A 27,729-nucleotide genomic window follows, 5' to 3' on the forward strand; every position below is an offset into this window, starting at 1 on the left:
GGAGGGATGTATAACTTTTCGTTCATACTTCCTGCTCTTCGAACAGTCTACCAAAGCGCGGAAGGATTCGTGTCATTATCTTTAAAAGACATTAACTGTCTTTAATGAAAGACAGGACCACATTTCTACTGACATTTTTCATGCCAAAGGTAACAATACTCACGTTTAACTCCTGCATTGAAAATGCGACTTGCGAAATGTACTAATTTACTGACGCTGTTTTGTGGCGGATTCATATTTGTTTACAGGACTGTAGTTATGCGGCATAACGCAAAATATCCAGCAGAGGGATCTTGCTGGTCACATAAATCTCCCGCGGCTCTTTAGTTATATCTTTAAATGGAACTGCACAGCTGAATTGTGCCGTTGATAAAACCCAGAATTTCCTGTCTTCAGTGTGATCTATTGCACTTTTCTCTGCATGTGCGTCTTCAGAAGGTATGTTGGCCAATTTTGGTTGCAAGATGGTTCGTATTCTCTAAATCTTACAGGAAGAAATGTGTCTTTCCCCTCTATGTATGGCCTCGAGATGGATACATTTGAGCCGATGCTGTTATGTTTCTGTTATGAATAGTGATTTTAGAGCGATTAAAGGTTAATGTGCCAGTGCCGTGTAAAGCTCAGGTAAATGGGAGGGGTGGAGACAGGTGTCAACGCTATAGTCTTCAGTGCATGACATTATGTTACGGACCATAATGTCACCCTTTAAACTGTGAAGTGTAATGTTAAGCGGAGTGCACTTTTCTGTGCATATGCATCTGTACGTGCGTGTTCTGAACACGCGCAGCCTAACTGGCCCTGTCAGGCAGGCGGTGCGCGATCGAAGTGAAGCGACACTGCTGGCTATCGCTAAATTTCCTGCAAAGCTGCGCCCAGGATGAGCTACACTTTCCATAGCCCCGTTTAGCGGGATCCTGCTGGAGTCAATAGCGTCAATATTATAGTTTTGAAAATTTAAGTTTGTAGCAATATAGTGAAAATCTCACAATCATCGCATGGCCCTTATTCATCAAAACTCAGGAATAGGCTGTTCCTTTGCTAATAACTAAATTGATGAGTGATCACTTCGGAACGTTTGTGTCCACGTGAAAGCTATGACGTCGTGTTGTAAAGTGTCGAGTAACTGTTAGCTGCGCGTTAAAACAGAAGTGAGCGTAAGATAATGTATATGAAAACGTTCGGAATGCAATATCAGTACTGCAGTACAGCAATGTCCGTTTTCAGGGATCCCCGGCCGGACCCTAAAGCACAATTTAACTACTATTGTTTTTCCTCCCCATCACCTAACTTCACACTTTGCTTCATATGTTGAAGAAATGTGTTGTTCAGCCAGTATGAGAGTATTTTGGTCATATATTCAGTGTGTCATGTTTGGAAGGCCCTTGATGTGCGCAAACCTGTTGCGCTGCGGGCTGAGCTCAATCATTCACCGTTCCTCTGAAATCTGCTATTTTAGGAGGGCGCCAGGGTGTAATGAGTGGAGAAACAAGATTTGTTTTACATCAACAGCTTCACATTTCTGTGAATAAGACGCACATTAAAATCTACACAACGAAACCTAGCTAAGCAAAAGCATTTTTTTCCCCGTATAAGTATTACTGCTCGGTCTCGAAAAACATTGAAAGACTTACAAAGAATAATGTTGGCAACTAAAGCAGGTAATCTGCTGTGGCTGGATTCAAGTATAACAGAGATTACTTTGGGGTCCCTTCATACAAATTCAATCTGTGGTCAAGTTTCTTTGTTTATCCTATTATACCTAATTTAAAAAAACTGTTCATCAATGACTGTTGAGAAAGAACTAGAAAAATATGTTTGTGGACAGACCAATGTTTCATTCTATACACATTTTGTATGAGTTAGTGTTTATATGTTTACATTTTTATTACAGGAAAAACAGGATGCCGGTTTATAAACACAGGCTGAAGTTTTAGAAACAAAGGTTTAGAAACACAAACTGTAGGATTAGAAACACAGACTGTAGGATTAGAAACACAGGCTGCATGTTTAGAAACAGACTGTAGGATTAGAAACACAGGTGTAGAAACACAGGCTTCATGTTTAGAAACACAGGCTATATGATTGGAAACACAGGTTACAGGTTTAGAAACACAGGCTTCATGTTTAGAAACACAGGCTGTATGATTGGAAACACAGGTTACCAGTTTAGAAACAGGCTTTAGGATTATAAACACAGACTGTAGGTTTAGCATTTTAGCCTTTCTTTACATGTTTTTTTTTCAGTCTCAGAAAGAAATCAGAATATTATTCTTTTAAAAAGTGTAAACAATTTAAGCTCTGCAGAAATAAGGCTGGCATTATACTATATTATTTAAATTAATATAAAATGTGAAAATGTATGTTTTGACTCAGGAATGTGAAGACAGTTTCAAAGGTGTGTACATACAGACTGGTGACAAATTAAAGGAAAAACCTGAATAAATGAGTGGAGAAACATAACGAGTGCACATGCTTCCATACAGGTGCACTGCATGATACAATTAAGCAATTAACATCCTATCATGCTCTGTGGCATGTATAAAAATGCTGAGCAGGACCAGGTGACCTTGATTTTGGGTCAAGACGGCAAGAGGAAAAGATCTCAGTGACTTTGAAAGAGGGTTCATTATTGGGGGACGGATGGCAGGAGCTTCAGTCATAAAGACTGCTCAACTGGCTAGTGTTTCAATAGGAACAATGACTAAAGTAACATCTGTATTCAGATCTAGGGGAAAGACATCACTGAATAGGGTCGGAAATTGTGGTCGAAACAGCACAGTTGATGATCGTGATGCTTGTGCATTAGTGCGTTATGTAAGGAAAAACAGAAGAGCAGCTCTTCCTCAGGTGACTGAGAATGTCAATGCTGGACATGATCAAACTGTGTCAGCAAGAACAGTCCATTGACAATTACATAGTGAGGGATATTACAGTAGAGTTTCAGTGCATAGATTACAAATCATTACAAAGACGAATGCACATTTGAGAGTTCAGTGGTGCAAAAACCATAGGCACTGGTCTACAAGGATGTGGAAAAAAGTGATATGGTCAGATGAGTCATCATTTACCATATTCTTGGCAAGTGGGCGAGTGCATGTGTGGCGTACACCAAGAGAATGGTACAGGCCTGAATGCTTGACGCCTACAGTGAGGGGGTCCAGTGGCTCTGTTATGCTGTTTAGGGCATATTCCTGGCATGGTTGGGGTCCACTTGCCCCTGTAGAGGGAAGGGTCACTGCAAATCAATACAAAGTTATTCTGAGTTATCACTTTTATTCTATGATGAAACATTTCTATCCTGATAGGAGTAGTCTCTTCCAGGATGACAAAACCCCCATCCACTGGGCATGAGGGGTCACTAAATGGCTTGAGCATATGCTATGGTCTTTGCAGTCACCATATCATGACCCAGTTGAACACCTATGGGAGTTTTTGGACTTACATGTTAGACAGCGCTCTCCACCACCACCATCAAAACACCAAATGAGGGAATATCTTTTGGAAGAATGGTGTTCCAGTGGAGTTCCACAGACTTGTAGAGACTATGCCAAGGTGGCTTGTGGTGGCCCAACACATTATTAAGACACTTTATGTTGGTTTTTCCTTTAATTTGTCACCTGTCTGTATATGTGTGTGTGGTGTGTGTGTGTGTGCGTGCATGCAAACTGCTCTCATAAGTGACACAATGTACATTTACTCTGATTTGGTAGCCATTCTGGCCTTACTGCTGGCAGTACGCGCAGATGATTGTTAACAAGCATTAGCATCTGCAATATGTGTTCCTGTGAATCAGATGTCTGTCAGCGCTGTAAATTTAGGGCTGCAGTCATAGAAGAACTGGCCCCATCTCTCTGACGAAAAATCCTCCGCTGGACTTAAGATGGAAATGCTTCATCTCTGCTTTGTCGTGGCAGTGGGTTTTCTTAAACTCCCAGAACTCCTTGTTTCTGTGACATTGCACATGGAAGGGTGTGGCTTGGTGGTTACTCTGCTGTGGTTACGTTCCACACGTATAGTACACATTAGACTTATTCATATTATACATAGCACATAGAATTACTATGGAAACCTGATTTATTTTTACTTTATTATTCATTACATGCTCTTGCCCTGAGTGAACACAATGCTGCCTCTGGTTGTGAAGTTGATGGTGTTCAGGTGTGTTCTGGTGTGAAGCTGATGGTGTTCTGGTGTGAAGCTGGTGGTGTTCAGTAAGGGACGTATGCAAATAATAACCACACGATCCTGAGAAACAGCTGAAATTGCATTGTGAAATAATGTGTTGAAACAGTAATAGTGGGGAAAGTGCGTGTTATGTAGTGTGGTCTAACGGTTTTTCTCTGTACCTGCTAGATTATCACCATTGCAAGTAATGTGAGTTCACCTTTCTAATGTGGTTAAAAAGATAGATTGAGAGCTGTCATGTTTCACAGCTAGTTTCAGTCACTCACACTAGAGACACTTTACAGTTCTGCTAACTCAGAGAGTACTGTATCCCTGCAGTATTCCCAGCTCAGCTAACTCAGAGAGTACTGTATCCCTGCAGTATTCCCAGCTCAGCTAACTCAGAGAGTACTGTATCCCTGCAGTATTCCCAGCTCAGCTAACTCAGAGAGTACTGTATCCCTGCAGTATCCCCAGCTCAGCTAACTCAGAGAGTACTGTATCCCTGCAGTATTCCCAGCTCAGCTAACTCAGAGAATACTGTATCCCTGCAGTATTCCCAGCTCTGCTAACTCAGAGAGAACTGTATCCCTGCAGTATTCCCAGCTCTGCTAACTCAGAGAGTACTGTATCCCTGCAGTATTCCCAGCTCTGTTAACTCAGAGAGTGTTGTATCCATGAAGTATTCCCAGCTCTGCTAACTCAGAGAGTTCTGTATCCCTGCAGTATTCCCAGCTCAGATAACTCAGAGAGTACTGTATCCCTGCAGTATTCCCAGCTCTGTTAACTCAGAGAGTGCTGTATCCATGAAGTATTCCCAGCTCTGCTAACTCAGATAGTACTGTATCCCTGCAGTATTCCCAGCTCAGCTAACTCAGAGAGTACTGTATCCCTGAAGTATTCCCAGCTCAGCTAACTCAGAGAGTACTGTATCCCTGCAGTATTCCCATCTCAGCTAACTCAGAGAGTACTGTATCCCTGCAGTATTCCCAGCTCAGCTAACTCAGAGAGTACTGTATCCCTGCAGTATTCCCATCTCAGCTAACTCAGAGAGTACTGTATCCCTGCAGTATTCCCAGCTCAGCTAACTCAGAGTCTCTGATACAGTACTCTCAGAGAGTTCTGTATCCCTGCAGTATTCCCAGCTCAGCTAACTCCGAGAGTACTGTATCCCTGCAGTATTCCAGCTGTGCTAACTCAGAGAGTTCTGTATCCCTGCAGTATTCCCAGCTCAGCTAACTCGTCTACGTGTGTGCATGTTTGTGTAGGTGTGTGTGTACACCGTCCGCAGCATGGTGTGTACATACGTGTGTGCATGTTCGTGTAGGTGTATGTGTACATCGTCCGCAGCATGGTGTTTACACACGCGTGTGTATGTTTGTGTAGGTGTGTGTACGTCGTCCGCAGCATGGTGTGTACATACGTGTGTGCATGTTTGTGTAGGTGTGTGTGTACATCGTCCGCAGCATGGTGTGTACATACGTGTGTGCATGTTTGTGTAGGTGTGTGTGTACATCGTCCGCTGCATGGCGTGTGCATACATGTGTGCATGTTTGTGTAGGTGTGTGTGTGACTTTTAGATTTGTGAATTATGCAGCAGCTCCATTACACCCATGAGTAAATCACCCTTATTTTCAGTAAATCACAATTTTGCTTCAGTAAAACTCCATTAGTTAGATGCCGCCAGCTTAAATCAATGGACATCTGCAGTCTTGAACAGATGGAACTGTGCCTGGTTTTGGTAGTAAATTGGAGGCTAACCCAGAATTGTACTCCATCTCATTTAGAGTATGGCTAGTGAAGAAATGTCCTGCTAAGCTGAGATTTTGGATGGCTGGATCCTTACGACGCAGGGGTACAGATTTGTTTGTAAATTTACTGTCTAGAACTGAACTGCTTGCACCCGTCTTCTTAGCCATTGTTCTGTGATTTACATAAACGTGCGTGGTCCCCACTTCCCCATATTCCAGAGAGGGTACGATAATAAATTAGCAGGTAAAAGATGATTAGTTGACTCAAGCGATGTCTTTTTTCTCCATTGAAAAACTTGTTCATATTTACCCGTTTATTATCTCAGCAACACCTAAAACCTCTTATCAAACAAATTCACAACTCTCACAATGTTACACTAACACAAGAGTCTACAGCCCACGCAAAGCATTGGAATGAGTGAACTTCATCATATGTGCCCATTAATAGATCAAAACATCGATTTAAATAGAAACATAGAGGTCTAATGTGAAAAGATGAGTTTTGAGACATTTGAGGAAGACAGCCAGTGAATCTGCCTTGCTGAAGGTTGCTCCGCCATTTGGGGATTGGAATGGAGAAGTGGAGGAGTTATCAGGGACTCAGAAGGACAGACAGATAGCTGGTGGGATGATGTTGAACAGGGAGGTCTGGTCTGAGTGTGTGGTGTGATCGTTCTCTGAAGGCAGGAATGGGCGGTGCCAATCACAGCTTGGTGTGCCAGTGTGAGAGGTCTGAGCAGGAAGGGGCACTGCCTGCCTTACTTCAGTAAATACCCTGACTTACCTCAGTAAATTCCCTGACTTACCCCAGTTAATGCCCTGACTTACCCCAGTTAATGCCCAGCTGTATGAATTGTGTAGAAGGAATGAAAACAGTTGCTAACTTTGCTAAATGCTTGAAATGTACTTGTTTGCAGTAATTATCACCACAGCATCTAATGTATTGGCTGTGACGTTATCAGTGCCTGTAGTCTGTTTAAGTTTTTGAGTTTTTATGTGGTGCCTTTGCTCTGAGCAGAGAGAAAAATGCCATCAATCATCACTCTGGAGGAAGTGATATCACAGAGGCCACAGAAATACACCAAACAGACTGCCTGCTTCCCCCACAAATGAACCTAACCCTAGCCCCCAGGCACTGTGCAGCAGATACAGGCTAAACTAACTATCAAATTAAACAAGCCTGTCTTTGACTCTCTCACTGAAAAAGCATAGATACGAGGCCAATGGATAACATATTTAAATTAGAAATGGTAGTGTAATATAATAAATACTGTTTAAAAATACTTTTTGTATAACAGGAAAAGTGAAAGCTACTCGAAAAGAAGAAAAGGATGACAGAATAGATTGTGGTCATATTCAGGAAGCCTCATCGCACAGAGAGAGGTGACTGCATTTCCGGGACCTCCCTCCACTCGGCCATCAATGCCGAAACAGAAACTACACTGAATATACTGCTCATTTCCACTGCTGCTCATTTCCACTGCTGATCATTTCCTGATCTACTCTCTCTCCCAGCGCTGCTCATTTCCATTGCTTCTCATTTCCTGAGCTGCTCATTTCCACTGCTGATCATTTCCAGAGCTACTTTCTGTCCTAGAGCTGCTCATGTCCACTACTGCTCTCTCCCAGAGCTGCTCATTTCCACCACTGCTCTCTCCCAGAGCTGCTCATTTCCACTGCTTCTCATTTCCAGAGGTACTATCTCACCCAGAGCTGCTCCTTTCCAGACCTGCTCATTTCCAACACTGCTCATTTCCAGACCTGCTTGTTTCCATTGCTGCTCTTAGGGACCATTCTTTCCCAGTGCTGCTCTCTCTCTCCCAGTGTTGCTCTCTTTCTCCAGTGCTGCTCGTGTCCAGTGCTGCTCTTAGGGACTGTTCTGTCCCAGTGCTGCTCTCTCTCCCAGTGTTGCTCTCTTCCTCCAGTGCTTCTCATTTCCAGTGCTGCTCTCTCTCTCTCTCGGTGCTGCTTTCTCTCACAGTGCTGCTCTGTGCCAGTGCTGCTCTTCTTCTCTCGCAGTGCTGTTCTGTGTCAGAGTTGCTCTCTCTCTCCCAGTGCTGTTCTCTTCCAGTTCTAACAGCTCTTGTGAAAGGTCCTGTCATTGCTCACTCATACCCCATGGTTGAGCATGGTTGGCTGGTTTGGCACAGTTGAGCACAGAATCGCTGGTTGGCACAGTTTGGCATGGATAGTCTGGTTTGGCACAGCTGAGTACAGAATGGTTGGTTTGGCACAGTCTGGAATGGATAGTCTGGTTTGGCACAGTTTGGCTTGGACAGTCTGTTTTGGCACAGTTGAGCTCAGAATGGCTGGTTTGGCACAGTTTGCCATGGACAGTCTGGTTTGGCACAGTTGAGCACAGAATGGCTGGTTTGGCACAGTTTGGCATGGATAGTCTGGTTTGGCACAGCTGAGTACAGAATGGCTGGTTTGACACAGTTTGGCATGGGTAGTCTGGTTTGGCACAGTTTAGCTTGGACAGTCTGGTTTTGCACAGTTTGGCTTGGACAGTCTGGTTTGGCACAGTTTAGCTTGGACAGTCTGGTTTGGCACAGTTGAGCACAGAATGGCTGGTTTGGCACAGTTTGGCATGAATAGTCTGGTTTGGCACAGTTTGGCTTGGACAGTCTGGTTTTGCACAGTTTGGCTTGGACAGTCTGGTTTGGCACAGTTGAGCACAGAATGGCTGGTTTGGTACAGTTTGGCATACTTTGCCATGCAACCTGACTTATGGTTCTTCCCTGTTTAACATGGTTTATTTCTGCCATTCGCTGGTGTCCTGGTCAAATCCCCAAACTCCCATAATGCTCATCTGTGTCTGGCCATTTCATTCCGCCCAAGTTGATTGGCTGCACGCTGTGACTTCATGAGGCTCATCATGCCTGAGAGCACATTTATTACAGATGAAATTGACTGCCTGTCTGCTGAGATAAATTAGCATTCATACTGTTCTTGATTGAAAAGGTTCTCTCCCCCCTTCTCTCTCTTTCTCTTTCCCTTTCTCTCACTCTCTTTCTCTCTCTCTCTCACTAACACACTCTCACACACATGCATACACACAGACATACTCTCCCATACACATACACATACACATACACACACAAACACACACATATGCACAAACACACACACACACATATAGGCATAACACACTGAGTCGAATGGGGAAATATGTCTTACTGAACTGTGCTGAGTGAAGAAAGTGAGTTTGTTCTCTGATAGTGTTGTGTTCTGTGTGGCAGGACAGTGATGATCATGGCAGGAAGTCTGAATACTCCATCATGAAGCAGGGTAATCGTTCACATACACCTGGAAGCACAGCCCTGTCCTGCCTTGTCACGCCCTGCCACGCGCTGTTCCTCCCCACCCCCTTCAAGATCTGACTATGGTCTGCCAAAGACAGAAAGCCAGCAACTCAGTAGCAGTGTTCAGTGTGTCACTGTAACAATCTCTGTAACAGTGTTCAATGTGTCACTGTAACAATCTCTGTAACAGTGTTCAGTGTGTTTCTGTAACAGTGTCTGCAACAGTGTTCAGTGTGTTTCTGTAACAGTGTCTGTAACAGTGTTCAGTGTGTTTCTGTAACAGTGTCTGTAACGGTGTTCGGTGTGTCACTGTAACAATCTCTGTAACAATGTTCAGTGTGTTTCTGTAACAATCTCTGTGACAGTGTTCAGTGTGTTACTTCAACAGCGTCTGCAGTTTCATATCTGTATGAAAGATGATCAACTCTGTTTTCTAAGCAGAACATCCAGGTGTTCAGTATGACAGAGCAGCCATTCTACCCAGCCCCGCCCACCATGGGGTACCTGGATGGCAACTATTTCCCACAGCATGACCCCACAGCACTGTGCCACAGCTATCTGTCCACTGGGGGCTCCACTGAGCTGCATCAGTCATCCCCACCCTTCTACCCCAGCTTCTCTGCCCCTGAGAGCCCCTATGCTACTGGAGTAGCCCCACCCCCACCCGGGAGCCCGTTGCTCAGGCTTGCTGGGAAATCTGCAGCTCCTGTGTGGGACTCCCAGCCTGCAGGGGGCACCCTGGCGCAGAGTAAGAGCAGCCCCAGAGAGGGTTACCAGCTCAGTGCCCTGCCCCAGGGCAGCAGTGCCCTGCAGAGGCTGGACTCCTTCTCCAGCGCCTTCGCCAGTCACAATCTCTGCATGTTCCGAAGCTCCGCCCCCAGTCTGGACATGCCCCTCCCTTTCTGTCTGACCACACCCTCTGATGTATTCCTTCAGCAGCTCCTAACCCACAGACCCCAGCAAACAGAGATTCAGCCAATGGGGGCCCAGCAGACATGCCCAGAGTTGGAGTCTGAGCAAATGAGCAGCTGTGACCAGAGACATACCCTCAGTGCACAGGATGCTGTACAGCTGCCGCATGGATACCTGCTGCAGGAACAGTACTGCCCCCTGCAGCAGCACCAGGAGATGAACTATCTCCTGTATTCCGGCCCAACAGCAAACCCTGCCACTCAAACCTCAAACCCCTCCCACTCAACAGCAAACCCTGCCACTCAAACCTCAAACCCCTCCCACTCAACAGCAATCTCCATCCCCCAAAACTCAAACGCCTCCCACCCTACAGTTAACTCCATCCCCCAAACCACAAATCCCACCCAAACACACAATAACTCGGCACACCCATTTGCTAACCCCGCCCATCAGAACACCCACTCCACCCAACTGTCTCCACCCTTCTCCTCCTCATACAGTCAGGTCTGTAACTTCCAGCTCTATTCTCAACCTGACCCTACCCCCTCAATCCCGCGCACTCACTTTTACTACCAGAACCACCACCAAAACCAAAACCAGAACCACCACCTGAACCAGAACCAGAACCACCAGCAGACTCCTCAGCCAAGCAGTTTCCAGGCACAGCAGCAGGTGCAGATGCTGAAGGAGTCTGAGCCCCTCTCCTGCGAGCAGTCCTGCTCCGACTCCAGGTGCCCCACCCTGCTCTGCCCCGCCCTGCTTAGCCCCGCCCATCTGAGCCCTGTGGATCCAAACCCCTCCTTCTGCCAGCCACACCCCCTGCTTGCAGCCGCCACTCACAGCCCGCGGCACCAGAATCTCAGGTCAGAGATGGACTTCCATGGTGCCGCCCAGCCCCAGTGCTGCTCGCCCAGCGCCCCCCAGTGGCGGCAGGTACCAATGCACAACTACAGCCTCACTGGCTCACATGTCTGGAGCTTCCTTCTGTTATTTACCTGCTCTTCTCCCTGCTCACCTGAGTCCCACCTGCTCTTCTACCTGCTCACCTGAGTCACGCCTGCTCTTCTCTCTGCTCACCTGAGTCACACCTGCTCTTCTCCCTGCTCAGCTGAGTCACGCCTGCTCTTCTCTCTGCTCACCTGAGTCACACCTGCTCTTCTCCCTGCTCAGCTGAGTCACACCTGCTCTTCTCCCTGCTCACCTGAGTCACACGTGCTCTTCTGCCTGCTCACTTGAGCCCCACCTGCTCTTCTACCTGCTCACCTGAGTCACACGTGCTCTTCTCCCTGCTCACCTGAGTCACACCTGCTCTTGTCTCTGCTCATTTGAGTCACACCTGCTCTTCTCTCTGCTCACCTGAGCCACACCTGCTCTTCTCTCTGCTCACCTGAGTCACACCTGCTCTTCTCTCTGCTCACCTGAGTCACACCTGCTCTTCTCTCTGCTCACCTGAGTCACACCTGCTGTTTCCTCAAACTTCACGTGATTGAGAAATATAGGATTATTTCTGTATGCAGTGTGGAAATAAAATTAAAGTATAAAGATATGTGTGTGTGGAGCTGTATAACACTCTCTTTACCTCTTCTTAAGGTGTTCTCATCAGTCCCGGAGCAGGAACTGTATCAGGATCACAGGTACAGTATTCACCCTGTTTTTTCAATCTACAATGATAATTGTGTTAATTATCTGTTTGTGTGGCAGGTAATGGAAGAGTTTGTTTACATGTTTCTATAACACATCTTTTATATAAGATCATATCTGGATTATATGTTTATGAAACATTTTTTCCATGTATTTATATTGTGTATATTAGTGTTTGGAGTATGTGTCTGTTCATGTATATTTGTTGTGTGTTTATTCTGTGTGTTTGTTGTATGTGTATAGTGTGCATATATATACGGTGTGTTTGTTGTGTGTATAGTATATTTCTTGTGTGTGTAGTGTGTATCATGTGTGTATAGTGTTTGTTTATTGTATGTGCATTGTGTGTATAGTGTGTGCTCATGCATTGTGTGTAGTGTATCATGTGTATATAATGTGCGTGTAGTGTGTGGTGTGTGTATAGTGCGCATATGTGCTTATAGTGTGTATAATATGTATAATATGTCTGTGATGTGTGATGTATACAGTGTGTGTGTATAGTGTGTATTATGAGCATAGTGTTTGTGTAGTGCATTCTGTGGGTGTACAGTATGTATTATGTGTCTGTAGTGTGTGCAGTGTGTAGTATGTGTGTATTGTGTTTTTTCATGTGTCTGTAGTGTGTGTGTAGTGTGTGTGCATAGTGTGTATTATATGTATATAGTGTGTGTATAGTGCATGTTGTGGGTGCTTAGTGTGTATTGTGTGTGTACTGTGTAGTGTGTATAGTGTTTGTATAGAGCGTATTATGTGTATATGTAAAGAGTGTATTATGTGTATGGTTTTTGTGAAGTGCGTAGTGTGTATTGTGTGTGTAGTGTTCGTGCAGTGTGTAGTGTGCAGTGTGTGTAATGTGTGCAGTGTGTAGTGTTTGTGTATTGTGTATCATGTGTATCGGTATTGCAGTGCTCATTGTGTCTCTGGGGTCCTCACAGTGTGCAGTGTGTGCAGTGTGTAGTGTTTGTGTATTGTGTATCGTGTCGGTATTGCTGTGCTCATTGTGTCTCTGGAGTCCTCACAGTGTGCAGTGTGTAGTGTTTGTGTATTGTGTATCGTGTCGGTATTGCTGTGCTCATTGTGTCTCTGGGGTCCTCACAGTGTGCAGTGTGCAGTGTGTAGTGTTTGTGTATTGTGTATCGTGTCGGTATTGCTGTGCTCATTGTGTCTCTGGGGTCCTCACAGTGTGCAGTGTGTGTAGTGTGTGCAGTGTGTAGTGTTTGTGTATTGTGTATCATGTCGGCATTGCTGTGCTCATTGTGTCTCTGGGGTCCTCACAGTGTGCAGTGTGTAGTGTGTGCAGTGTGCAGTGTGTAGTGTTTGTGTATTGTGTATCATGTCGGCATTGCTGTGCTCATTGTGTCTCTGGGGTCCTCACAGTGTGCAGTGTGTAGTGTGTGCAGTGTGCAGTGTGTAGTGTTTGTGTATTGTGTATCATGTCGGCATTGCTGTGCTCATTGTGTCTCTGGGGTCCTCACAGTGTGCAGTGTGCAGTGTGTAGTGTTTGTGTATTGTGTATCGTGTCGGTATTGCTGTGCTCATTGTGTCTCTGGGGTCCTCACAGTGTGCAGTGTGTGTAGTGTGTGCAGTGTGCAGTGTGTAGTGTTTGTGTATTGTGTATCATGTCGGCATTGCTGTGCTCATTGTGTCTCTGGGGTCCTCACAGTGTGCAGTGTGTGTAGTGTGTGCAGTGTGCAGTGTGTAGTGTTTGTGTATTGTGTATCATGTCGGCATTGCTGTGCTCATTGTGTCTCTGGGGTCCTCACAGTGTGCTGGTGAAGCTGATGGAGACAGACGTCCCCAGGCTGCTGTGCTCTCTATGTCAGAAGGAGTTTAAGAGTCTGCCGGCTCTAAACGGCCACATGCGCTCTCACGGGGGCGGGGTCCCGCCCAAAACGGTGAGATGGGGTGGGGTCCCGCCCAAAGCGGTGAGATGGGGCGGGGGTGTGCCCAAAGCGGTGAGATGGGGCGGGGTCCCGCCCAAAGCGGTGAGATGGGGTGGGGGTGTGGGGGTGTGCCCAAAGCGGTGAGATGGGGTGGGGGTGTGGGGGTGTGCCCAAAGCGGTGAGATGGGGTGGGGGTGTGGGGGTGTGCCCAAAGCGGTGAGATGGGGTGGGGGTGTGGGGGTGTGCCCAAAGCGGTGAGATGGGGTGGGGTCCCGCCCAAAGCGGTGAGATGGGGCGGGGTCCCGCCCAAAGCGGTGAGATGGGGTGGGGGTGTGCCCAAAGCGGTGAGATGGGGTGGGGGTGTGCCCCAAGCGGTGAGATGGGGTGGGGGTGTGCCCAAAGCGGTGAGATGGGGTGGGGGTGTGCCCAAAGCGGTGAGATGGGGTGGGGTCCCGCCCAAAGCGGTGAGATGGGGTGGGGGTGTGCCCAAAGCGGTGAGATGGGGTGGGGGTGTGCCCAAAGCGGTGAGATGGGGTGGGGGTGTGCCCAAAGCGGTGAGATGGGGTGGGGGTGTGCCCAAAGCGGTGAGATGGGGTGGGGGTCCCGCCCAAAGCGGTGAGATGGGGTGGGGGTGTGCCCAAAGCGGTGAGATGGGGTGGGGGTCCCGCCCAAAGCGGTGAGATGGGGTGGGGGTGTGCCCCAAGCGGTGAGATGGGGTGGGGGTGTGCCCCAAGCGGTGAGATGGGGTGGGGGTGTGCCCAAAGCGGTGAGATGGGGTGGGGGTGTGCCCAAAGCGGTGAGATGGGGTGGGGGTGTGCCCAAAGCGGTGAGATGGGGTGGGGGTGTGCCCCAAGCGGTGAGATGGGGTGGGGGTGTGCCCCAAGCGGTGAGATGGGGTGGGGGTGTGCCCAAAGCGGTGAGATGGGGTGGGGGTGTGCCCAAAGCGGTGAGATGGCGTGGGGGTGTGCCCAAAGCGGTGAGATGGGGTGGGGGTGTGCCCAAAGCGGTGAGATGGGGTGGGGTCCCGCCCAAAGCGGTGAGATGGGGTGGGGGTGTGCCCAAAGTGGTGAGATGGGGTGGGGGTGTGCCCAAAGCAGTGAGATGGGGTGGGGGTGTGCCCAAAGCGGTGAGATGGGGTGGGGGTGTGCCCAAAGCAGTGAGGGTGGTGCTTTGTTCAGATGGGGGGGTGTGGCTGTGCGGGAACAGGGGTTGGGTCATGCACTAAACAGTAAGGGGCGTGTTTGCATGCGGTGATCACAGAAATCCTATCAGCAATATAAAGTCACTGGATGGAGTGTTGGGTCTCCACATGTGACCAGTACAGCCTGCTTTCGCTGTGCAGAGCCTCTCAGCTTTGGGAATGTGGAGAAGGAACAGGACAGGAATCCATTAAGTGATCTCTGTGAGTCAGGCTCATGCTTTTTATGAGAAAGTGGAAAACTGGAAGTCATTCGGAATATTGCATAAATTCTGGATTTTGTTCCGTTCAGCTCATCCTGAAAGGCACCCCATTCACCAGGGGCATCACCCTGTACCTCTAGGAAATGATTGGCCTTCTTACAGTGTGAGTGCCAGGAAAATGCACTTCACACTGTTATGGAGCCAGCAGAACCCAGTGTTCATTCTCAGTGTGTATTACAGAAGTGAGTGTGCTGTGTGTGTACACAGAACACACGGGAGGTTACTAGAGTACTAATAGTAGTAATAGTCATGGAGTATTAATGTCAGAGTATAGACCACCAAAGTGCGATGCAAAACGTGCACCCAAATAAGGACTTCCAGGTACTATCGCCTTGCCAAACTAACGGGAAAACGAATAAGGGTAGAAAATGATCGCCTAGAACTACGTCCGATCCCAACTCTATTTTGCTTAAGACCTTTCGATTTAATATGGATGTCTTTACTGTTAAAGTAGTTTGTAACAGCTTTAAAGCATGGATATATTTATTTTACTAGATTGTGCTGATAATACAGGTTTACAGGAACCAAAAATACTATTAATTTTTCCCACAGGCAAAAAAAAGAACTGGAAGTGATCTGGAACCACCGAAATGACAACAATACTTCAGTGTTCTATTGTGCTGACAGTAATAATAGTAATGGAGTACTAATGCCAGGGTGTTGATATATTAATAGTAATGGAGTACTAATGCCAGGGTGTTGATATATTAATAGTAATGGAGTACTAATGCCAGGGTGTTGATATATTAATAGTAATGGAGTACTAATGCCAGGGTGTTGATATATTAATAGTAATGGAGTACTAATGCCACTAGTAGTACTGGAGTAACTCAGCCACTACTCGGTACATTACTCACTACTGAGCAGGTTGAATGCGCATTTCGTCATAACAGGTTATATCTGTACTATATTAAGGGGGATTGATTTGATCTGTGAGCAGACAGGGGGCGCCACTGAGTTGTGTGAGGAGGTGGAGTCTGCCCTCCCCTTTGTCATACCTGTGTCTGAGCTTGCAAAGCTGCAGCCTGCCTCTAGCAACTGTCCTCTCTGGCCCCACCAAGGAAGTGACCTCATGCACTTGGAAAAGAGCTGTTTGAAGCCACTCATTTCTGAACAGATCCTGCTTTGTGCTCTTCCCTCTGTGAGTGACCCATCCCACCCCCTCCCCCCACCACTATACTGCCGCTCTGTCTTCAAAGAAGTAATGAGAAAGTAATGTAGCAGTTGGGTGATAACGGGCTTAAAATGAAACGTGATATCTGCTCCCATTCCCCTCTCTGTAATTCTTCATTCCTATTGAGCCTATTGCTTCTTATCAGATCTCTACTGACTGCAGGCTTGCCTGTCATCCTCTGCTCTTTGCTCTTTGTTTGCATTGTGCACCTGCTAAATGACTGTGATCTGTAGCCAACACAGCTGTGATGTCACATTGGCTGATTGTGATGTCACATTGACTTATTATGAGGTCACATTGTCTCTCCTGTCTTGTTCACACAGCCATTAAAAATGGGGTGTGGCTCAGGGGCGGGGCCGGAGAAGAGGAGCCGTTCCCGCTCTGTGCCACTCATCAGCGCCTCCTCCAATGGCGCGGTGCTGTTCCAGAGCCTGCTGCGCTCACCCGCCCTGCTGGGACAGGCCCCGCCCTACACTCCGCCCCCCATGCTTTGCCCCACCCGCCACGGCTCTGGGCTGTTCAACAACATCTGCCCAGGAGCCCCGCCCCCTGGTACATCTCCCACCCTCTCCCCCCCTCGAGTACTGCTCACCAGGACCAGTGAGTGACCACACCCCCATCAGCCACACCTGTCAGATATACCTGCCAACTGCATCTGTCCCTTACATCAGTGCAGACTTGACCTTCCAGCTACACTACTCAGTTAGACCTGCAGCTATACCTGTCAGATACTCTTGTCAGCTGCACCTGAAAGCTACACCTGTAGGTTATACCTGTTTCATCTGTCAGTTACACTATTCGGTTACTCTTGGTAACTTTGTTATGCAGTGCTGTACATAATTGGTTACTCCTGCCTCTGTCCAATTACTCATTGTAATTGGACAGAGATTCACTGTATATCATTAATTACACCCACATTATAACTGCTTTGTGTGTGCTTATGATGTTCCAGTGTGTGAGTTAAGTATATATTGTAGATTCCTGTGTGTGAGATAAGTGTATATTTTAGATTCCCGTGTGTGAGTTAAGTGTATATGTTAGATTCCCGTGTGTGTACTTCACAGATTCCTCTGTGTAAGTTAAGCATATATTTTAGATTCCTGTGTGTGAGTTAAGTCTATATTTTAGATTCCCGTGTGAGTTAGGCATATATTTTAGATTCATGTGTGTGAGTTAAGTGTATATTTAGATTCCTGTGTGTGAGTTAAGTCTATATTTTAGATTCCCGTGTGAGTTAAGTATATATTTTAGATTTCTGTGTGAGTTAAGTGTATATTTGAGATTCCCGTGTGTGAGTTAAGTGTATATTTTAGATTCCCGTGTGTGAGTTAAGTGTATATTTTAGATTCCCGTGTGTGAGTTAAGTATATATTTTAGATTCCTGTGTGTGAGTTAAGTGTGTGTACTTCACAGATCTCCATGTGTGAGTTAACTGTCACACAGTTGCTTCAGCACAGGTATAAGGGAGTGTTTGTGCGTGTTTAATAGGTAGCTTGGACAGCAGCGTTAAAAGGGAGATTATGAGCTCCGAAGAGAAGCTGGTGCAGATCAAGCCGTAAGCCCCTCCCCTTGTGCTACCTCTTCACTCTGCCACTCTGATTCCCCTGTGTCACTTTAGCACACCTGCCTCACTGTAGCACACCTGTATCTTCCTAGCACACCTGCCTCACTGTAGCACACCTGTATCTTCCTAGCACACCTGCCTCACTGTAGCACACCTGTATCTTCGTAGTACACCTGCCTCACTGTAGCACACCTGTATCTTCGTAGTACACCTGCCTCACTGTAGCACACCTGTATCTTTGTAGCACACCTGCCTCACTGTAGCACACCTGTATCTTCGTAGTACACCTGCCTCACTGTAGCACACCTGTATCTTCGTAGCACACCTGCCTCACTGTAGCACACCTGTATCTTTGTAACACACCTGCCTCACTGTAGCACACCTTTATCTTCGTAGCACACCTGCCTCACTGTAGCACACCTGTATCTTTGTAGCACACCTGCCTCACTGTAGCACACCTTTATCTTTGTAACACACCTGTCTCACTGTAGCACACCTGCCCCCCCGGCGGCAGTGTAGTATAATGGCTAAGGTGTTGGTCTTGTAACATAAAGGTCGCAGGTTCAGCAAGGTACTTAACCTGCATTGCTCCAGTATATATCCAGCTGTATAATTGGATACAATGTAAGTCGCTCTGGATAAGAGCATCTGCTAAATGCCTGTAATGTAATAGCAGGCCTGTCTCACTGTAGCACACCTGCATCACTGTAACACACCTGCCCCACTGTAGCACACCTGTGGCTCACTTCTCTCACTGTGACTCAGCTGTGGCTTTGCTGTCTCACTATGGTTCACCTGTGACTCACCTGTGTCTTACCTGTGGTTCTCCTGTTTTGTTGTTATAGGCAGATCAATATTGGGCTGCAGTTCCAGGCTGTGATTCCTGAGCTGCAGAGAGTGTCCCACATAGACAGGGATTCCCAAAAGGCCCAACTGCTCTGGTCCCCCCAGGGGGTCCAGGAAATCCCAACCAAGCAGAGAGGTAACTCCCCCTGCCCTGCCCCCTGCCCCACACTGCCCTGCCCCTTGCCCCACCCTGCCCTGCCCCTGCCTTCAGTTAGATCTGCTTTTACACTGTGTGTGTCTCCCCCCCTCCCTCTCTCACTCTCTTACTCTCTCTCTCTCCCTCCCTCTCTCTCTCTCTCTCTACCTCTCTCTCTCTCTCACACTCCCTCCCTCTATCTATCCCCCTCTCCCTGTCTCTCTCCCCCCTCCCAATCTCACTCTCTCTCCCTCTCTCCTTCTCTCTCTCCCTCTCCCTCTCTCTCCCCCCCTTTCCCTTTCTCTCACTTCCTCTCTCTCTCTCTCCCTCTCCCTCTCTCTCCCCCCTCTTTCCCTTTCTCTCACTCCCTCTTTCTCTCTCTCTCTCTCTCAGTAGATGCCTTGTTGAACATGGCATGCTCCAGCATCCTGCCCGGAGGCGGGACTAACACAGAGTTTGCTCTCCACTGCCTGTTCGAGTGCAGGGGAGACCTCCTGGTGAGAAACACACTCTTCCCTCTCTGGGCTCACTTCACCTCAGGTTGAATACAGGTGTGATGAGGAGTAAGCTGACCTGGGTTCAGGTGTGATGAGGAGTAAGCTGACCTGGGTTCAGGTGTGATGAGGAGGAAGCTGACCTGGGTTCAGGTGTGATGAGGAGTAAGCTGACCTGGGTTCAGGTGTGATGAGGAGTAAGCTGACCTGGGTTCAGGTGTGATGAGGAGGAAGCTGACCTGGGTTCAGGTGTGATGAGGAGTAAGCTGACCTGGGTTCAGGTGTGATGAGGAGGAAGCTGACCTGGGTTCAGGTGTGATGAGGAGGAAGCTGACCTGGGTTCAGGTGTGATGAGGAGTAAGCTGACCTGGGTTCAGGTGTGATGAGGAGTAAGCTGACCTGGGTTCAGGTGTGATGAGGAGGAAGCTGACCTGGGTTCAGGTGTGATGAGGAGGAAGCTGACCTGGGTTCAGGTATGATGAGGACTGAACTGTAATCTCTTCTTTCCGCAGGCCACACTAGACAGGCTGCTCATGCAGAAACCTGTGAGACACAAGTCTAACCCCTTAGCATACTACCACTACGCAGGTGTGTGGTGCTTCTCTCACCTGCACACCATACCTACAGTCCTAATGTTGAACACCCAATGTATATGAACACTCATGGATGTGCCAGTTATGTGTCACCCTGTGGAGCTGCTCGCCACCATTGGCCCTGACACATTCTACATTGGCACAGCTGGCACTGACACAGTTGGTACTGGCACAGTTAGCACTGACACAGTCTTCCCTGTCACAGTCAGCCCTGGCACAGTCTGTACTGGCACAGTTAGCACTGGCACAGTCGGGGTTTGATTCTGGGCAGTGGGGCTTAGTTTTGCTGTTTGTGTTTATCGCTTATGAGATTTGGTGGATGCTGGATGCATTTGTAATATTCACTTTTTATTAGTTTGAATGTGTTGGTATCACTGGTCACATATAAAGGTGCTATGCCAAATGAATGTAATGAATAATAATGAATAATGAAATAAAGTATTATTATTATTATTATTATTATTATTATTCAGCCCATCTAGGCTTGTCGTTCATAAAATGGTAAAATGGTGCACACAAAAATGTAACTGTTTGTGCATGTGTGTTTGTGTGTGTGTGCTTGGTCTGTGTGTGTGTGTGTGTGTGTGTGCGTGTGTGCATCTGTGTGTGTGTGTGTGTGTGTGTGAGTGTGTGCATCTGTGTGTGTGTGTGTGTGTGTGTGTGTGTGCGTGCGTGTTTGTGTGTGTGTATGTGTGTGTGTGTGTGTGTGTGTGTGTGTGTGTGTGCGTGTTTGGCTGCACACAGGATCTGATAACTGGACGCTTGTGGAGAAGAAACAGCTGAACAGAGCCTTTATCCTGCACAATAAGGACTTCTTCCTCATACAAAAAATGGTACTTTCTGTTTTAATAATTAAATATAAATTCAATATTTTTCTAAATGTATAAAGTTAATGTTCTTATTTGCCATGAACTGCACTTGTCAGTTCTCGCCATTGAAATTCAGAGTTTTTGAGAAATTGCATCAGTTGCATCAGTTATGAGTGAGTCCAGGCCAGGTCAGGAAGCTGGGCTTGAGCTGTGGGTGATGGCTGTTCTCTGACCTGAGTAAGCCTTCGCAGAAAGCTCGTTTAAAGAGGAAATGTGCTTCTATACTGTACTCTACAGAAATGAGTCAGCTGTAAGTACACAGGCAAGATATGATGTCATGGAAAAAATAAATGGCAGTGTCACTTGTCAAAAAAAACTTCCATGTATGGTCTTAGAAAGGGTTATGCTGGGAAATGTGACTGTACATTTGAATCACCATCTTGTACGTGAGAAACGATTTCAACTGTAAATAATTTTAGAATTATAATTCATTTTAGAAATTTAGATTTTTTTTAGAACATTAAAATAGCATGATAGGCTGGTTTCCTGTTAGTTCTATGTAGTTTTCTGTTAGTACAGGAAGTAATCTGGAAAAGACAGCAGACTGTCCTACATACAGGCACACATATGTATGGCATGCCATACATATACATATGTATGGCATGAAGTATAAAGAGGGAAATATAGCCTGCAGCAGGACATCTATGATATGAATGTCTTTTACCCTGGCCATGGATGTGATATTAATGTCTTTTACCCTGGCCATGGATGTGATATTAATGTATTTTACCCTGGCCATGGATGTGATATTAATGTATTTTACCCTGGCCATGGATGTGATATTAATACCTTTTACTCTGGCCATGGATGTGATATTAATGCCTTTTACATTGGCCATGGATGTGATGTTAATGTCTTTTACACTGGCCATGGATGTGATATTAATGCCTTTTACACTGGCCATGGATGTGATATCAATGCCTTTTACCCTGGCCATGGATATGATATTAATGTCTTTTACATTGGCCATGGATGTGATATTAATGTATTTTACACTGGCCATGGATGTGATATTAATGTATTTTACCCTGGCCATGGATGCGATATTAATGCCTTTTACTCTGGCCATGGATGTGAGGTGTGTTACAGGTGAAGACTAAGACTGTCTCACAGTGTGTGGAGTATTACTGACAGTGAGGTGTGTTACAGGTGAAGACTAAGACTGTCTCATAGTGTGTGGAGTATTACTGACAGTGAGGTGTGTTACAGGTGAAGACTAAGACTGTCTCGCAGTGTGTGGAGTATTACTGACAGTGAGGTGTGTTACAGGTGAAGACTAAGACTGTCTCGAAGTGTGTGGAGTATTACTGACAGTGAGGTGTGTTACAGGTGAAGACTAAGACTGTCTCGCAGTGTGTGGAGTATTACTGACAGTGAGGTGTGTTACAGGTGAAGACTAAGACTGTCTCGCAGTGTGTGGAGTATTACTACACCTGGAAGAAGCGACTTCGCCTGGGGAAGAGAGAGGGGTACGCACAGGTGCGTCCAGCCAGCCTGGGGCCCATCACTGGGGTACACACCCCCAAATGCCGGGTGAGACCATGATCATTTCTGTGTGTGTGTGTGTGTGTGTGTCTGTGCGTCTGTGTTTGCATGGGTGTGTGTGTGCGTCTGTGTGTGTGTGTGTGTGTGTTTGCGTGTGCGTCTGTGTGTGTGTGAGTGCGCATGTGTGTGCGTGTGTGTGCATGTGTGTGCATGTGTGCGTGCATGTGTGCGTGTGTGTGTGTATGTGTGTGTGCGTGTGTGTGCATGTATGTGTTTTTGTGTGTTTGTGTGTGTGGATTTTAGAGTTACAGTTTGTTTGTGTGTGTGTGTGACAGAGAGAGTGAGAGCGAGGGAGAGAGATAGAGAGAGAGAGAGAGAGACAGAGAGAGAGAGGGAGAGATGTATCTTTCTTATTTTCAGGATGTGCAGGAGGAGGAGCTTATATCTGTGGAGCTAGATGGCATTAAACAGGAAGTCAGTGCCTACTGGTCAACTGGCTTGGAGAATCCAGTAGCCAATGAGATTGGAGACTTTAGTTGTGACATTCTGGCCAGCGCTTCTGTGAGTATTTCACCAATGGAAAACACCAAAGGAAGACGCATATTACCACAGGCCCCACCCTCTTCCTGCCCGTTACTGCACAAGCAGTCACATTACCACAGGCCCCACCCTCTTCCTGCCCGTTACTGTGCAAGCAGTCACATGTCCACAGGCCCCACCCTCTTCCTGCCCGTTACTGCACAAGCAGTCACATGTCCACAGGCCCCACCCTCTTCCTGCCTGTTACTGCACAAGCATTCACATGTCCACAGGCCCCACCCTCTTCCTGCCCGTTACTGTGCAAGCAGTCACATGTCCGCAGGCCCCACCCTCTTCCTGCCCGTTACTGTGTAAGCAGTCACATGTCCACAGGCCCCACCCTCTTCCTGCCCGTTACTGTGCAAGCAGTCACATGTCCACAGGCCCCACCCTCTTCCTGCCCGTTACTGTGCAAACAGTCACATGTCCACAGGCCCCACCCTCTTCCTGCCCGTTATTGTGTAAGCAGTCACATGTCCACAGGCTGACTCTGACCTCACGCTCTGTGACTCAGCACTGGTGGAAATGTCACAGCTTTCTCACATGTGGTGCTGTGGCCTCCTTCTCCCTTGTGCACCCAACACCTCATCATTCCATTTGTACACAAAAATCAAAAAGTAGGTTTATCACTATGAGTGGAGTTTTGTGTCGTTTCAGTTGTCTAACATTATAGCTTTATATAAAGATAAAAAGGAATAATGCATTCGTTCACTGGTATTCATATACAGTATATGAGATAAAATTCCTGTATTGTTAGTACAGAATGCTTGTGCATAGTGTGAGTGAGGTTCTATGAAGATCTTTTGCATGGTATGATGATGTGTATTGGCTGTCGTATGCTGTGTGTTGTGATGGTGTGTTTTGGCTGTCGTATGCTGCGTGTTGTGATGGTGTGTATTGCTGTCGAATGCTGTGTGTTGTGAAGGTGTGTATTGATTGTCGTATGCTGCGTGTTGTGATGATGTGTATTGGCTGTTGTATGCTGTGTGTTGTGATGGTGTGTATTGGCTGTCGTATGCTGCGTGTTGTGATGGTGTGTATTGGCTGTCGTATGCTACATGGTGTGATGGTGTGTATTGGCTGTCGTATGCTATGTGGTGTGATGGTGTGTATTGCTGTTTTATGCTGTGTGTTGTGATGATGTGTATTGGCTGTCGTATGCTGTGTGTTGTGATAGTGTGTATTGGCTGTCGTATGCTATGTGGTGTGATGGTGTGTATTGGCTGTCGTATGCTATGTGGTGTGATGGTGTGTATTGGCTGTCGTATGCTATGTGGTGTGATGGTGTGTATTGCTGTTTTATGCTGTGATGGTGTGTATTGGCTGTCGTATACTATGTGGTGTGATGGTGTGTATTGGCTGTCGTATGCTGTGTGTTGTGCTGCAGGCGTGTTCTCTAACGCAGTCTCTGCATGCGTTCCTCTGCAGACCTCGTCCTCCCAGAAGGCCCTGAACAGCCGAGCTCAGATCCGCAGCAGGACAGTCTCCGCCCCCACGCCCCCAGCAGAGAGGATCCTCTCCAGCCCCCCCCTCCAGCCTGCCCTTGACCCTGCCCCCCTGCCTACCATAGGCTCCGCCCTCAGATCCCCCTCCCCCGGCAGTGCTGACGCAGGCCCCGCCCACATCTTCCCCTGCAAGGAATGCGGGAAGTGAGTCACGTCTTTACCGTCATCATGGAAACGCTTCCTGTGTTTCCCACCAATAAACACCAGATATTCATCCTGGGTTAGGTTAACCCTAACCCAGCACCCTGCCACTTATCTAACCCTAACCCAGCACTGCCACATGTCACTTCACTGGCTGCCTGTTGCAATATGGCACTAGACTGCTGTGAGTGGATTTGTGCCTTCATGCCTCCAGTCAGTATTAAAACCCTGCACCCCGGCTAGATCCCTTCATTCCGCCACCCTGATGTGGCTGGCTCACGCCTCCCTGTCTGTGCTCGGCCCCTCACCCCCAGGAGCAGCTAACCGTGCTGTAATGAGGTTGCAGCTTTACTTGCTGGTCTGGAAATATATCTCTCCAGGTCTGGCGCTGTTAAGTTGCGTGACGCAAACTTAATCAGCAGTGCTAACAGGCCAGCGAGTAGTGCAGTGATGTTCCGCTCAGCGCTCGCGTACAGAAAGGATGTGGTCAGTTTGCAATAACGGCCACAGCGTTTGAAGCTGAGGTACACCGTTTAGACCCCCGTCATTCAGCCAACAGAAAACAAGCACACAAAACAGGAAGTCTCTGACACATGGAACAGGAAGTGTCTTGATGCGTTAGTGTTTCAGAGTTATAGAAAGACTGCTGTAAATGCTTTAATAATATGGGCAGGTTTAATACCACCGTACAAAAAGGCTTTCAGTGTTACAAAAATATCCTCATTTAGGACATAAGTAAGGAACAAATATCTTTACATTTACACTGGATCTGCATTGAAAATAGTGAAAGCTTATATAAACGTAAGATTACATCACATTATATTACAGGCATTTGGCAGACGCTCTTATCCAGAGCGATGTACAACAGTGTATAACTGTAACCAGGGACAAGTGCGTTGAAAGATCTGTCATAAACATAAGCTGAGCCCTGTGGCATATTTCCATCCAGAGCATCTGTATTAAATATTGAAGTGCATATAATATGTTATAAGGTTTAGGGCTAGGGTTAGTAATCTGTGTTATATATTGATGTGTATATAATGTGTTATAAGGCTTTCCATCTCCAGTATGTATTTTGCTGAGAAGATAATTACATTACATTACATTACATTACTGGCATTTGGCAGACGCTCTTATCCAGAGCGACGTACAACAAAGTGTATAACCATAACCATAATTAATAGAACATGTTTACTGGAAATTTGGACTTGATTTTGAAAGTGATGAGTGTTAATTTGGGGAAGTACTGCTTGCACAGTGTTGTTTTGTGGTGTTAAATTATGGAAGTACTGCAAGCACAGTGTTGATTTGTGGTGTTAAATTATGGAAGTATTGCAAGCACAGTGTTGATTTGCGGCGTTAAATTATAGAAGTTCTGCAAGCACAGTGTTGATTTGTGGTGTTAAATTATGGAAGTATTGCAAGCACAGTGTTGATTTGTGGTGTTAAAATATGGAAGTATTGCAAGCACAGTGTTGATTTGTGGTGTTAAATTATGGAAGTATTGCAAGCACAGTGTGGATTTGTGGTGTTAAATTATGGAAGTACTGCAAGCACAGTGTTGATTTGCGGCATTAAATTATAGAAGTTCTGCAAGCACAGTGTTGATTTGTGGTGTTAAATTATGGAAGTACTGCAAGCACAGTGTTGATTGTGGTGTTAAATTATGGAAGTATTGCAAGCACAGTGTTGATTTGTGGTGTTAAATTATGGAAGTACTGCAAGCATAGTGTTGATTTACAGCGTTAAATTATAGAAGTTCTGCAAGCACAGTGTTGATTTGTGGTGTTAAATTATGGAAGTACTGCAAGCACAGTGTTGATTTGTGGTGTTAAATTATAGAAGTATTGCAAGCACGGTGTTGATTTGTGGTGTTAAATTGTGGAAGTACTGCAAGCACAGTGTTAATTTGTGGTCTTAAATTATAGAAGTATTGCAAGCACAGTGTTGATTTGTGGTGTTATATTATAGAAGTACTGCAAGCACAGTGCTGATTTGTGGTGTTAAATTATGGAAGTATTGCAAGCACAGTGTTGATTTGTGGTGTTAAAGTGAGTGTGAATCCCCTCCATCTCGCAGGGTGTTTTTTAAGATTAAGAGCCGTAACGCCCACATGAAGACCCACCGGCAGCAGGACGATCCCCAGGACTGGCTCCACCTGCGGCCTCTCAGCCACCCCGCTACACCTGCCCCTGTGCCTCCACCCACCAACCACCCCGCTACACCTGCCCCTGTGCCTCCACCCACCAACCACCCCGCTACACCTGCCCCTGTGCCTCCACCCACCAACCACCCCGCTACACCTGCCCCTGTGCCTCCACCCACGAACCTCCTGGCTCTTAAGGAACCCTTCTGTATCCAGAGGGAGGAAGAGGAGGAGGAAGAAGAAGAGGACCCCTTCCTCCCAGTGCATGCCCTGTTACAAATGGAAACAGGGCAGTTTAATAAGGAGGAGCTGTGATTGGTGGTTTATTCCAGATCCTGCGCTTCTGTAAGGGACGTCACTGGGGTAACATATCCTTGTGTCTTTGCAGATTTGGACTCTCCATTGAGGGAGACAGAGAGAGAGAGAGCGAGATGGAGAGGGAGAGAGATGGAGAGGTAAAGGGACAGATAGCGAGGGACAGATATCGAGAGGTAAAGGGAGAGATAGAGAGGGAGAGAGATGGAATAGATCCTCTATTTTTACTTTCAGAAATAATTCAGCTTGCAGGTATTTCATTATTGAAGATTGTAAGACTATCAAATAGTCTATAATATATACATTTAGGCTATAAAATGGGCTTGTTGGTGTTTAATGGTGTAAATTATGCTGTAAAGACAGAGACAGTGTTAGAGACCCAGCAGGTTATTCTGAAGCTTTCTTATTACCAGCATCCATAAAACAGAGCGTAATGGTTTAGATGCGGTATCAGGTCTGAGTGTACTGGTTTAGATGTGGTATCAGGTCTGAGTGTAATGGTTTAGATGTGGTATCAGAGGCCTGAGTGTAATGGTTTAGATGTGGTATCAGGTCTGAGTGTAATGGTTTAGATGTGGTATCAGGTCTGAGTGTAATGGTTTAGATGTGGTATCAGAGGCCTGAGTGTAATGGTTTAGATGTGGTATCAGGTCTGAGTGTAATGGTTTAGAGTGTAAACCATTACACTCAGACCTCTGATACCGCATCTAAACCATTACACTCAGACCTGATACCACATCTAAACCATTACACTCAGACCTGATA

At 46.6% G+C, this 27,729-nt stretch overlaps 1 protein-coding gene across 9 annotated transcripts; it reads left to right on the forward strand.

Annotated features, from left to right (window-relative positions):
* Window positions 1-29: 29 nt before the first annotated feature.
* On the forward strand, window positions 30-27,008 carry LOC118233735 (transcriptional-regulating factor 1). Of its 9 annotated transcripts, XM_035429668.1 has the most exons (16): window positions 242-438; window positions 7,214-7,298; window positions 9,158-9,206; window positions 9,662-11,065; window positions 11,723-11,766; window positions 13,539-13,668; window positions 16,615-16,891; window positions 17,780-17,846; window positions 18,701-18,837; window positions 19,231-19,334; window positions 19,844-19,919; window positions 20,669-20,757; window positions 22,183-22,326; window positions 22,699-22,839; window positions 24,286-24,506; window positions 26,583-27,008. In XM_035429668.1, exons 4-16 carry the CDS (start codon window positions 9,680-9,682, stop codon window positions 26,962-26,964), a joined length of 3,198 nt encoding a protein of 1,065 aa, XP_035285559.1. In that variant the 5' UTR covers window positions 242-438; window positions 7,214-7,298; window positions 9,158-9,206; window positions 9,662-9,679; the 3' UTR covers window positions 26,965-27,008. The 9 variants fall into 9 exon arrangements, with proteins under 9 accessions (XP_035285543.1, XP_035285516.1, XP_035285535.1 ...); XM_035429652.1 differs by lacking the exon at window positions 242-438 and adding an exon at window positions 30-149 and having other exon boundaries at window positions 9,158-11,065; XM_035429661.1 differs by having other exon boundaries at window positions 9,163-11,065.
* Window positions 27,009-27,729: the final 721 nt, after the last annotated feature.

Source organism: Anguilla anguilla, chromosome 1, assembly GCF_013347855.1.
Source record: "Anguilla anguilla isolate fAngAng1 chromosome 1, fAngAng1.pri, whole genome shotgun sequence".
Lineage (NCBI taxonomy): Eukaryota > Metazoa > Chordata > Actinopteri > Anguilliformes > Anguillidae > Anguilla > Anguilla anguilla.